Genomic DNA, 13,942 nt, shown 5'->3' with positions numbered 1-13,942 from the left:
ACAAAAAAATAAAATAAAATTTTAAAAAACTTATTAATTACAAAGAGAAAAAGAATATAATGGAAAGGCCTGGTAGATAACACTTTAATCAAGGGACCAAAGTTAATATCAGGGTACTTGGGTGGCTCAGTCAGTTAAGCATCCAACTCTTGATTTTGGTTCAGGATATGATTTCAGGGTTGTGAGATCAAACTCCGCACTGCAACGCTCCACACTCGGTGTGGAGCCTCCTTAAAATTCATTCATTCATTCTCTCTCTCCCCACTCTACCCCTCTCCATCCTGTCTCAAAAAAAAAAAAGATTCAAAATTAATATCACTGGACAAAATGAAATTAAATGTCACTAGGTAGAATGAGAAGAACACAGCATCACTTCGCTTATTTTCCTGCCAAAGTATCTAATAACCTACTTCCTGAGAAAACATCAGACAAATCCAAACTGAGGGACAGCCTATAAAGTAACTGGCCTATATCTTCAAAAGTATAAAAGTCAAGGAAAAACTGAGGAACCACAGTATTCTAAGATGAAGGCAACTAAAGAAATTTGATAATTGAAAGTAAAACGTGATTCTGAACTAAGTTGGCTATAAAGGGCACTATACAGACAACTGGCAAAACATGGGAGTCTCAGGACTAGAGGTGGTAATGTTACAGTGTCAGCTTTCTGGTTCTGATGGCTATACTCAATTATGCAGAATATGCTTATAGGAAACATACACTAAATAATTCAGGGTGAGAAGACATCTGTAACTCTTTCTCTAATGGTTCCACAAAAAGTTATTTACACTGTTCTTGCAACTTTTCTGTCAATATGACATTATTTCAACTACAAAATTAAATGCGTACATGAATATAAAATGAGCTGGTATTAAAAAAAATGAGCTAGTATAAGCAAAAGTAAACAACAGCAAACTGAGATTTTACATACTCACAGGAAGAAAAGTAAATGGATATTTCCAATCACACATATTTTGGACTGACCTTAAATAACCAATACATTAAGCTTTAACAAACTAATTTTACATATACAAGATTGAATATTCAAGATTGAAATGTGACATGTAATTCCTTGATCATTTTTTTAAAGTTTTTTATTTTAATTACAGGATAGTTAACATATGGTGTTATATTAGTTTCAAGTATAAAATATAGTGATTCAACAATTCTATATATTACTTAGTGCACGTTTTGGTAAATGTACTCATTAATACCTATCACCTATTTTGTCTACCCACCACCCCTGTAGTAACCATCAGTTTGTTCTCTATAATTAAGAGTCTATAAGTTTGTCTCTTTTTTTCCCCCTTTGCTCATATGAGTGAGATCATATAGTATAGCATCTTTCTCAGACTTACTTCATTTAACATTATACTTCCTAGCTCCAAACATACTGTTGCAAATGGCAAAATATCATTCTTTTTTACAGTTGAATAATATTCCATTGGATAAATATACCATCTCTTCTTTAGCCATTCATCTATTGATGAACACTTGGTCTCCATAATTTGACTCTTGTAAATAATGCTGCAATAAACACAGAGGTGTATATATCCTCTGAATTAGTGTTTTTGTATTCTATGGGTAAATACCCAGTAGTGCATTTACTAGATTGTAGGGTAGTTCTATTTTAATTTTTTTGAGGAATCTCTGAATTATTTTCCACAATGGCTGCACCAGTGTGCATCCCGACCAGCAGTGCACGAGTGTTCCTTTTTCTCCACACCCTCATCAACACTTGTTTCTTGTGTTTTTGATTTTAGTCATTCTGACAGGTGTGAGGTGATATCTCATTATAGTTTTGATTTGCACTTCTCTGGTAAGTGATGATGAGCATCTTTTCATGTGTTTGTTGGTCATCTGGAGGTCTTCTTTGTAGAAATGTCTATCTGTATCTTCTGCCCATTTTTAAATGGGATTGTTCAATTTTGGGGGTGTTGAATTAGTATAAGTTTTTTATATATTTTGGAAATTATGCTTTTTATCAGATAGTCATTTGCAAATATATTCTCCCATTCAATAGGATGCAATTTAGTTTTGTTGATTATTTCCTTTGCAATGTAGAAGCTTTTTATTTTCATGTAGTCCCTACAGTTTATATTTGCTTTTATTTCCTCTGCTTGTGGAAACCTATCTAGAAAAATGCTGCTATGGCTATTATCAGAAAAACTACTGCCTGTACTCTCTTCTAGGATTTTTATGGTTTCAGGTCTCACATTTAGGTCTTTAATCTATTTTGAGTTTATTTTTGTGTATGGTTAAAGAAAGTGATCCAGTTTCATTCTTTTGCATGTAGCTGTCCAGTTTTCCCAACACCATTTGTTGAAGAGACTTTTTCCCATTGCATATTCTTGCCTCCTTTGTCAAAAAACATGTAATTATGGTTTTGTCTCTGGACTTTCTATCCTATTCCATTGATCTGTATGTTTATTTTTGAATGAATGAATTAACATCTCACTCCAAAAAGAACCTGAGAATTCTTATATATTATTCCTGTGAGTCCTAAATATTACAATTAATGTGTCACTAAACACATACACTCCTCCATCACAGACTTCCAGAATACAAAGCTTAATGTCTCGATATCCTTATCTCTATTCCTTCTCCCTCCCTGCTACTGTGAATATCCTATTGCGGCCTTAATGTTTCTTTTATCCCCCAGTGTTTGCAGTGATTCCTTCTGACTTCAATCTCTGCCCATTCCAAATAACCCTACACAATACTTTCTGAAGCAAAATATAACTTCCCTGCTTGAAAACCCCTAATTCTAATTATTAGAGAATATATATTGCCCATTTTTTAATACTTTTGGTATTCAATTTGGACAATATGGCCACTAATCCTCCTTCCAATATTATTATCTACTATTTTCTCTCAAAAATCCTCCAGTCAAATCCTAGTTTATAGTACTCAGATCTTTGTAAAGCCTCCAATTTCCTACCCTAAGACATATGCTGTTCTCTCATCAAAAATACACATCATCGGGGCGCCTGGGTGGCTCAGTGGTTGGGCGTCTGCCTTTGGCTCAGGTCACAATCCCAGGGTCCTGGGATCGAGTCCCACATCGGGCTCCCTTTGGGGAGCCTGTTTCTCCCTCTGCCTGTGTCTTTGCCTCTTTCTGTGTGTGTCTCTCACAGATAAATAAATAAAATCTTTAAAAAAAAAAACACACATCATCAACATTTATTGAATCACAGATCATTAAGGGATGGTGAAGATATCTATGCACCTTAATCTGCAAGTTAGTAACTTTTATCACTTACCAAGAACCCACAAAACTCCCATTTTAGCACCCTTTCCATTACACAGTGATTCTCAAACTTTATTATGCCCAACAACCAATCCAGTGATTATTAAAAAGACAGATTTCCTAGCCTCATCTGCAAAGATCATGCTCTAGTAAGATGGGCTAGGGCCAGGACTCACGTTTTTTTAACAAGCACTTTAGGTTATTTTGAAGTGGTCAGAGCTTCAGACCATAATAAGAAAATCACAAAAAAAAAAAAAAAAAAAGAGAGAGAGAATGTAGTAAGAATATGTAGCCTTGTACACTTAGCACATCATCTGAAATGTTCCATCTGTACTCCCACATTGGGACCTCCAGAAAACAGCTACTCACTGCTACTTGTGCAGAATCCATAAATCTCAATCCAAAATAGTCACTTTCAATAAGGTCCAAGTGGTACATTATCTGATCAAAGAGCTCTTGTCCTTTGGCTTTTTTCTGAAAGGTAAGAAAATAAATTAATCAACAAATGACTTAAAAAAAAAAAACACAAATGACTCACAAGATCAATAAGCTTAAAATGAAGATGGTTTTAATTATACAAGATCTAGGGACACCTAGGTGATTCAGTCAGTTAAGTGTCTGACTCTTGATTTCATTTTATTTTTTTTAAAGACTTTATTTATTCATGGGGGGGGGCAGAGACACAGGCAGAGGGAGAAGGGGGCTCCATGCAGGGAGCCCAACGTGGGACTCGATCCCAGAACTCCAAGATCACACCCTGAGTCGAAGGCAGACACTTAACCGCTGAGCCACTCAGGCGTCCCTGACTCCTGATTTCAGCTAAAGTCATGATCTTAGAGTTCTGAGATCGAGCCCCACATTGGACTCCACATTCAGTGGAGAGTCTATTTGAGATTCTCTCCCTTTGCCCCTCTCCTGGCTCTCTCTTAAATAAATAAATCTTCATAAGATCTACTTAAAAAATTACTTGCAATATCAAAAATACTACCATATATCAGGTAATGTAATTATAAGATATTATAATTTTCCAATAGACTACTTAAAACCAAAGAGAATTTGTGATCTATATGCACTTTCATGGAAAGTATTACTTCTTATTAACCAACAAATATTATCTTGTACTAAATAAGGATCTTGTCAATTTTTAGAGTCGCTACTTCAACAGAGCTTCATAATGTAAGTGGAAAGAGAAAACACACAAGAAAATTTAGAAACTGAAGCATGAATCATGTGGAACAATATACTTGCCAACAGATTTTAGAGATAAGATAGTCATAGACTAGAATCATCAGTGAAAACTTGGAGATCAGTCTTAAACTAGAAAAGAATATAAGGTAGGCAATAGTAAAAACAAAAATGGAAGGTGGGAGGAAATACAGGACAATGAAAAAATATCATCAATGCAGAAGACACCAAATGTGGAGGGAAGGGTCAGTAATAAAGAAAATTGTTTGGAAAAAGCAGTTCTCAACGTGTGGTCTCAGGACCCAAGGGTTATCCCAGATACTTTCAAAAGATCCACAAGGTCCTAGGATTCTCCTCATGTAACTCAATCTAAACAACATATTGCAATAGAGTAAACTTAAGTGTGTTCTCTCAGACCAGACATTAAAGAGATAGGCAAAAGTGCATAAGACAATGCTACTCTTCTCACTGAATTCTTTTGTTGTTTAATAAAACAGATTTTTTTTTAAGATTTTATTTATTTATTCATGACAGACAGAGAGAGAGAGGCAGAGACACAGGCAGAGGGAGAAGCAGGCTCCATGCAGGGAACCCGATGTGGGACTTGATCCTGGGACTTTGGGATCACACCCTGAGCTGAAGGCAGATGCTCAGTTGCTGAGCCATCCAGGCGTCCCTAAAACAAATGTTTTTCACAAAAATACTTGTATGTCACTGGGGCGCCTGGGTGGCTCATGGGTTAAGCATCTGACTTTGGCTCAGGTCATGATCTCAGGGTCCTGAGACTGAGCCCCACATTAGGCTTCCCGCTCAGCAGGGAGTCTGCTTCTCCCCTTCCCTCTGCCCCTTCATACCCCTCATGCTTGTTTGCGCTCTCTCTCAAAAAAATGGATCTTTTTGAAAAAAATACATGTATGTTACTTCTTTATAACTTAAAAGGGGTAGATTATTGCTGTTTTAAAATTAACTGATAAATATATTTTTAATTTTTCTTTGATTTCTAATAAGGTAACTATCAACAGATACAACCCACATAAGCAAAAGCATTGCTAGGATCTCAATTTTCAACAATTTTCATACACACCCTATCCATGCCCCTCCTCTTTTAAATTGTGATTCAGGGCAGTTCTTGTAAAATATATATATTTACACTTATTTTTTTACTGAATCATCACTCTCTGCCTTTTAATGGATATCTTTATTTCAACTTGTATTTTTGCTTTTCCTGCACTTTTTAAGATCTTACTTGACAGAGAGAGAAAGAAAACACAAGCAAGGGGAGCTGCAGGCAAAGGCACAAGGAAAAGCAGGCTCCCCACCAAATAGGGAGCCCAATGCCAGGGGCGGGGGGTGGAGAGCCCCTAGATCCCAGGACCCTGGGATCATGACCAGAGTCGAAGGCTGAGACTTAATTGACTGAGTCACCCAAGCACCCCTCCTGTACTTTTTACAACCTTTCTTTTTGATATATAAAAATGCTATCCATATATCCCTTTACCAAGAGAAGAACTTTACCACGCCTGCATTCTCATGATTTCCCCTCCATTCAATCCTCATTTTATGAACATATTCTCTCTTAATTCTTTTCTCTGGATGTGGCTTTTTTTTTTTAAGACAACAATCTTTATTTTGGTATTCTGATCATTCTTTACACTCTTACACGTATACATCACATACATCTAGCAGCATCTGCTAGATTTGTTTCTCCACCCATCTGAGTTCTTCCTACAGAAATGATCCCCATGTGGGACTTTGTATAGCTAATCTTTAAAGGTCCTCTATGTTTGGGAATATTTTAACCATGCTACAACACTTGAATGACAATTTTCTCCTTATAAAATGCAAGATTCAAAGTTCTTTTCTTTCAGTACTCCCTTCAGTATTCAAAATGTATTACACTATCTTCTTGCTGCTTATGTTACTGTTGAAAAGTATGATGACAATTTGAATTCTGGTCCTTAATAATGTTATTAATTCTCTTGGTAAGCTTTTAGACTTTTCTATCTCTGATAGTTTTAAATTTCAATGTAATATGTCTAGGTGTGGTTTTCTTCCTTAACTGTATTTGGTATTCTACTGGGCCTTTTTAAAAAATCTGTGATCTTTCATCTCCTTTCAATTCTGGGAAAACAATATATTTCCTCAAGTATTCTTCCTCTATTTTTTTCATTTTAAATTTCCTACCTAAGTGCTGGTACTTCTTTTTCTTAAACATACATTCATTTAATACTCACAATTACTCTGATGATTATGGCTTATTTGTCCACTTAACAAGAACATAGAAAATAGTTCAGAAAGCTTTAGTAATATGATAAAATTGCATAACTAAAAAATGACAGAATAGAATTTGAATTTTGCTGTCTTCCAAGCTCCAACCCCCTAAGGGTTACACATTACACTGAGATTTTTACCTGGAATGTCACCTCTGGGATCAATAATTAGATACCCTCAACTTCTTATCACAGCCTTGTCTCTAACTTGTTCATAAAATTTCTCTCAATGCTTAGGTTCTCCAACTACATGGGAATTTCCAGTATATTGACCCCACTTATTTTCATCTGCCCCCATTTCTCCTTTTTTTAAACATAACATAAATTTTACCATTTTAACACATACAATTCAATGCCATTAAATATATTCTCAATGTGTACAACCATCACCACTATTCATTTCCAGAACTTTTCATCCTACCAATCAGAAATTCTGTATTCATTACACAACCATTCTTCACACTCCTTTCCCTCAATTCTTAGTAACCTCTCTCCTACTTTCTGTGGCTTGTGAATTTGCGTCTTCTACATACATTATGTAAGTAGAATCATACAATGTATGTCCTTTTGTGCCTGGCTTATTTCACTTAGCATAATGTTTTCAAAGTTCATCCATGCTGTAGCAGACCCCAAAATGTCATTCCTTTTTGAAACTGAGTAATATTCCAGTGTATGTATCTACCATGTTTATCCATCCATCTGCTAATGAACATTTGGGTTGTTTTCATTTTTTGGCTATTGTGAATACTGCTATGAACCATGGCATACAAGTATCTGAGTCTCTGCTTTCAATTCTTTTGGGTATATACTTAGGAGTAGAATATGATAATTCTGTGTTTAACTTTTGAGAAACTGCCCAATTGTTTTCCACGGTAGCTGCACCATTCTGCATTCCCACCAGCAATGCATAAGGTTCCAATTTCTCCACATCTTCCACAATATCTGTTATTTTCTGGGGTTGTTTTGCTTTGTTTTGTTTGATACAACCATCCTAATGCATGTGAAAGGGCATCTCATGTGATTTTGATTTGCACTTCCTTAATGTCTAGTAATGTCGAGCATACTTTCATGTGCTTATTGAGCATTTGTATATTCTTTGTAGAAGTATCCAAGTCCTTTGTATTTCAAAGAAAAATTGTATTGAAGTATAGTTGACATACGATATCACATTAATTTCCAGGGTACAACATAGTGATTCAACAATTATATGAAGTACATTTATATAAACCACAATAAGTGTGGTTATCTGTCGCCATATAAAATTATTTCAGTATGACTGACTACATTCCCTATGCTCTACTTTTTAATCACCCTAACTTATTTACTTTAGAATTAGACGTCTGTACCTCTTGATCCCTTCATCTGTTTTACCCACCCCAACTTCACTACAAATTCATTTTTCAGCTGCATCTAAACTCTCACTTGCTGCTTATATTCTTCTTTCTCTTTCCCCTACCAAATTATTCCAGGTCATCACCTCTTTGAAACCTGGTCTTCACTTCACATCCTATTTTCTGAAGATTAAGACCATCAAGATATTACCTTTTCATCAGCCTTCCATCTTTCCCAGCATAAGATGGTAGTCCTTTCTAGAATGTTCATCCTATAATCTCTACCTGTATAGATAAAACCAATTCCCGAGAAACATTTTTCCTATTCATTTAACAAACTCAGAATTCCCCTATCCAGCCATTCTCCAGCTGCTGTTATGTTCTTCCTTTCTTTTTTTTTTCCTTCCTTTCTTTTACTACCAAATCTCATGGCAATTATTCAATTTCCCTTCATGCACTTCCCTACCAATTAAATAATATTAAGCACCTACTAGGAACAAGGGAGTATAAGAAGTTCAAAAAATGTAAGTTTAAAAAAAATATAAGTTTTTCCCAATAATTCCTTTAAATCCTCTAAATTTGGCTTCTGAACACATCATTCCACTGAAGCTCCTTTCTCCACTTCATTCTTTTTACTCCTCTCCCAATGACAGCTGACTATGCTCTTATGATCTTCCACACAATCAATATCACCACCCTCCACCAGAAATGAACTGTATTTTACTCAGGTCTAATATTCATTTCCTCCCTCCACCATATCTGTGTACTAAGCATTCCTTATGCAGTCTCCATGCCACTATTACTCTATAACCCCATCATCTTGTGTTTTGCTACTATACAATCTCCAGATTTTTTTTTCCTATGATCAATCAAGGAAACCAACTCTAAATCATGTCTCTTGAGTACTAACAAATCTTAAATGGACTAAATCTTAAATGGATTTAAATGGCAAAAATCCATGAATTTTTTTAAACAGCTTTGAGATATAGTTCACATACTGTATCTTTCACCTATTAAAAGTACAAAATTCAAAGGTATATTCACAGATATGCACAACCATCATAATTTCAGAACATCTTCATACCTCAAAAAGAAGCCTCGTGTCTTTTAGCTATTGCCTCAAGCACCATTCCCACCACCCCTTCAGTCCCTACCTATCTGCCCTTAGCAACCATAAACCACTAATCTCTTTTTTCCTATAGACTTCTTTATTCTGGTCTTTCATATGAATGGAATCATCATATAATATGTGGTCTTTTGTGACTGGCTTCTTTCACCTAGCACAATGTTGTCAAAATACACCCATGTAGTATGTATCAGTACTCCATTTCCTTCATGGCCAAATAATATCCCATTATATGGATACAACACATGTTGTTTATACATTCACCTTTTGAGAAATAGCTAGGATTTTCTATCTTTAGGATAGTAAAAATAATACTGTTAGGACTACCTGTGCACAAGTTTTTGTCTAAACATGTCTTCAATTCTCTTGGATATATACCTAAAAGTTGAATTGCTGGGTCAAATGATAATAACTATGTTCAATCACTTGAGGAACTACCAGGCTATATTCCAAAGCAGCTGCACAACTTTATATTCCTGCCAAAAAGTATAAGAGGGTTCAGATTTCTCCACATTCTCACCAATACTTAGTATTATCTGACATTTTTATTTTAACCTTCCTAGTTGATATGTAGTATCTCACTGCAGTTTTAATTTGCATTTCTCTGATGACTAATGATTGCAAGCATCTTCTCATGTACTTATCAACCATTTGTATATCTTATGTGGAGAAGTGTCTATTCAGATCCTTTGCCCATTTTTAAATTGGGTTGTCTTTTTATTATTGTGTTGCAACAATTCTTTATATATTCTAGTCACAAGTACTTATCAAATACATAATCTGCAATATTCTTTCCCATTATGTGTGAGAACATTCTCACTTTCTTGATAATGGCCTTTGAGACACAACAGTTTTTAATTTTGATAAAAGTCCAATTTATTTTTTCTTATTTTGTTATTCATGTTTTTGGTATCATATCTAAAAACTGGTGCCAAATCCAAGGTCATAAAGATTTATCTCTATTTTCTGTTCTAAGAGTTTTATACTCTTAGCTCTTATGTTTAGGTCTTTGATCAATTTTGAGTTAATTTTTGTACATGGCATGAGCTAAAGTTCCTACTCCTTCTTTTGAATATGGCTATACACTTCTCCTAGCACTACTTGTGGAAAAGCCTATTTTCCCCCCCACTGAATGGCTCCACCACCCTTGTCACAAATCAATTCACCATAACCAAAGCTTCTTGAGGAAGAACAAAGCTAAAGATCTCACAATCCCAGATTTCAAACTATACTACAAAGCTATGTTAATAAAAACAGCATAGTACTGGCACAAAAACAGACACATAGATCAATGGCACAGGACAGAGGGCACAGAAACAAATTCACTCCTTACATGGCCAATTAATCTACAATAAAGGAAGCAAAAGTATACACCAGGGAAAAGACAGTCTCTTCAATAAATGACATTGGAAAACTGGACAGCTACATACTAAAAAATGAAACTGGGCCAGTATCTTACACCATATACAAAAGTCAACTCAATGTGGATTACAAACCTTACTCTAAGACCTAAAACTGTAAAACTCCCAAAGGAAAATACAAGCAGTAATCTCCTGGACCCTGGCCCTAGCAATACTTTTCCAGATAAGTCTCCTCAGGCAAGGGAAACAAAGCAAAAATAAACTATTAGAACTACATCAAACTAAAAAGCTTTTACACAATGAAGGAAATCATGAACAAAATGAAGAGGCAATCAACTGAATGGGAAAAAGTATTTACAATGATATATCCAATAAGAGGTTAAAATCCAAAATAAAGAACTCATACAACTAAATACTCTAAAAACAAATAATTTAAATCATTCGATTAAAAAATGGGGAGAGGACCTGACTATACATTTTTAACAAAAAAGACATACAAATGGCCAACAACATGTAAAAAGATGCTCAACATTACTCATCACCGGGGAAATGTAAACCAAAAACCACAGTGAGGTATCACCTCACACCAATCAGAATGGCTAGGATCAAAAAGACAAGAAGTAAGTTCTACTGAGGATGTGGAGAAAAGGGAACCTTCATGCACTGTTGGCAGAAATTTAAATCAATGCAGTCACTATGGAAAACAGTAGGAAGGTTCCCCAAAAAATTAAAAACAGAAGTATGATACGATCCAATAATTTCACTGCTATTTACACAAGGAAAACAAAACACTAATTCAAAAAGATACATATGCCCGTTTATTGCAGCATTGTTTACAATAGCCAAAATATGAAAATGTAAGGGCCCACCGACAGATGAATCAATAAAGAAAATGTGGTGTATATATACAATGGCATATTACTCAGCCATAAAAAGAAGAATGAAATCTTGCCATCTGCAACAACATGGATAGATCTAAAAGGTGTTAAACTAAGTAAAAGCAGTCAGAGAAAGAAAAATACCATGTGATTTCACTTATATCAAAATCGAAAATACAAATGAAAATATACAAAAAACCAAACAGATTCATGAATACAGAGAATAAACTGATAATTGCCAGAGGGGAGGGAGGTGGGAAGATGGGCCAAATAGATGAAGGGGATTAAGAGGTACAAGGTTCCAATTATAAAATAAATAAGTCACAGTGATGAAAAGTACAGCATAGGGATTATGATCAATAATATTATAATAACTTTGTATGGTCAAATGGTTAACTATTTATCATGGTGAGCATTTCATAATGTATATGTAATTGTCCAATTGTGTTGTACACCTAAACTAATACTGTATGTCAAGTATACTTCAATTAAAATTTTAAAATTAAAAAAAATTTAAAACCAGATAAGAACACTACTTTTTTTTTTTTTTAAATTAAAATTAGTAAGCAAGGGCAGCCCCGGTGGCTCAGCGGTTTAGCGCCACCTTTAGCCCAGGGTGTGATCCTGAAGACCCGGGATGGAGTCCCACGTCAGGCTCCCTGCATGGAGCCTGCTTCTCCCTCTGCCTGTGTCTCTGCCTCTCTCTCTCTGTGACTCTCATGAATGAATGAATGAATGAATGAATGAATGAATAAATAAATAAATAAATAAATAAATCTTAAAAAACAAAATTAGTAAGTACTGAATAGACATTTTCCCAAAGATGTGCAAATGGCAAGTATACATATAAAAAGATGCTCATCGGTAATCATTAGGAAACTACAAATGAGGTATCACTTCACACCCACTAGGACAACTACAATTTTAAAAAAGGAAAATAAATAAATAAATAAACAAACAAATAAATAAATAAAACAGTTGCTATGGAAAACAGTTTGCCAGTTCCACAAAAAATTAAACATAGAATTATCATCATATGACCCAGCAATTCCACTCCTAGGTATCATACCCCGAAGAATTAAAAACCTGTATTCCAAAAAACACTTGTAAATGAAATATTCATAGCAGCACTATCCACAGATGCTAACAGGTGGACATAACCCAAATGTCCATCAACTGGTGAGTGGATAAACAAATTATGATATATCACACAATGGAATAATGAATAATGATTAATAATAATTAATAATGAATAATGATTCTACATAAAAAGGAATGAAGTATTGATAAATGTCATAGTATAGATGAAACCCAAAAACATTAGGCTAAGTGAAAGAAAGGTCACAGATTGGATAATACTCCATTTATATAAAGCATTCAAAACAGGCAAATTCATAGAGAAAGAAAGCCAACTAACAGTTACCAGTGTCCGATGGGAGTTACAGAGTTTCCATTTAGGATGCCAAAAATATCTTAAAACTAAATAAAGGTGATGATTGCACAACACAGTGATTGTGTTGTGCAAAACACCAATGCACTTTTTAAAAAGTTTTATTTATTTAAGTAATCTCTACACCCAACAAGGGTCTCAAACTCATGACCCTGAGATCAACAGTCACACACTCCTCAAACTGACCAGCCAGGTACATTTTAAAATGGTTAATTAAAAAAAAAAAAAAAAAAAGGTTAATTTTCTGGGGTGCCAGAGTGGCACAGTTGGTTGTCTTTGCCTCAGGTCTTTGCCTCAGGTCATGATCCCAGGGTTCCGGGATCGGACTCCATATTGGGCTCCCTGCTCTATGAGGGGCCTGCTTCTCCCTCTCCATCTGCCTGCCACTCCTCCTACTTGTGTGAGCACTCTCTGTCAAACAGAAAAATAAAATCTTTAAAAAAAATCAGAGGGCAGCCTAGGAGGCTCAGCGGTTTAGCAACACCTTCAGCCCAGGGCACCATCCTGGAGACCTGGGATCGACCATATTGGGCTCCCTGCATGGAGCTTGCTTCTCCTTCTGTGTGTCTCTGCCTCTCTCTGTGTCTCTCAGGAATAAATAAATATTTTTAAAAAATAAATTAATTAAATAAAATAAAAATAATTTAAAAAAATTTTAAATCAGAAAGGCCTTAAAGAATGGAAAAAAGTCGGGGGAATCTCTGGATGGCTCAGTGGTTTAGCGCTGCCTTTGGCCCAGGGTGTGATCCTGGAGTCCTGGGATCGAGTCTCACGTTAGGCTCCCTGCATGGGGCCTGCTTCTCCCTCTGCCTGTGTCTCTGCCAATCTCTGTGTGTGTCTCTCTCTCCTGAATAAATAAATAAAATCTTAAAAAAAAAAAAAAGAATGGAAAAAACTTAAATTATTAAAAAAAAAAAGACACTAGGAAATGTGAATCTACTACTTTGCTCCTTTTTCAGTATTGTTTTGGCTATTTTGAGTCCCTTGTAATTCCATATGACTTTTAAAATTAGCTTGTCAAATTCTAAAACTAAATCAACTGGTATTCTAGTGGGGATTATGCTGAATCTATAGGTTGATTTGGGGTATCCTGT

At 35.3% G+C, this 13,942-nt stretch overlaps 1 protein-coding gene across 5 annotated transcripts in view; it reads right to left on the bottom strand.

The window, feature by feature from the left end:
- Window positions 1-13,942, bottom strand: part of EPB41L5 (erythrocyte membrane protein band 4.1 like 5) — a 144,334-nt gene that overhangs the window by 117,074 nt on the left and 13,318 nt on the right. For all 5 annotated transcript variants that reach the window (XM_055315838.1, XM_055315840.1, XM_055315841.1 and 2 more), the window contains exon 3: window positions 3,617-3,721. In XM_055315838.1, coding sequence (XP_055171813.1) covers window positions 3,617-3,721 — 105 coding nt within the window. The remainder of the gene's footprint in view (window positions 1-3,616; window positions 3,722-13,942) is intronic.

This window comes from Nyctereutes procyonoides, unplaced genomic scaffold (assembly GCF_905146905.1).
Source record: "Nyctereutes procyonoides isolate TBG_1078 unplaced genomic scaffold, NYPRO_anot_genome, whole genome shotgun sequence".
NCBI lineage: Eukaryota > Metazoa > Chordata > Mammalia > Carnivora > Canidae > Nyctereutes > Nyctereutes procyonoides.
The sequence above is the reverse complement of the archived record's forward strand: the minus strand, read 5'-3'. Positions and strand labels throughout refer to the sequence as shown.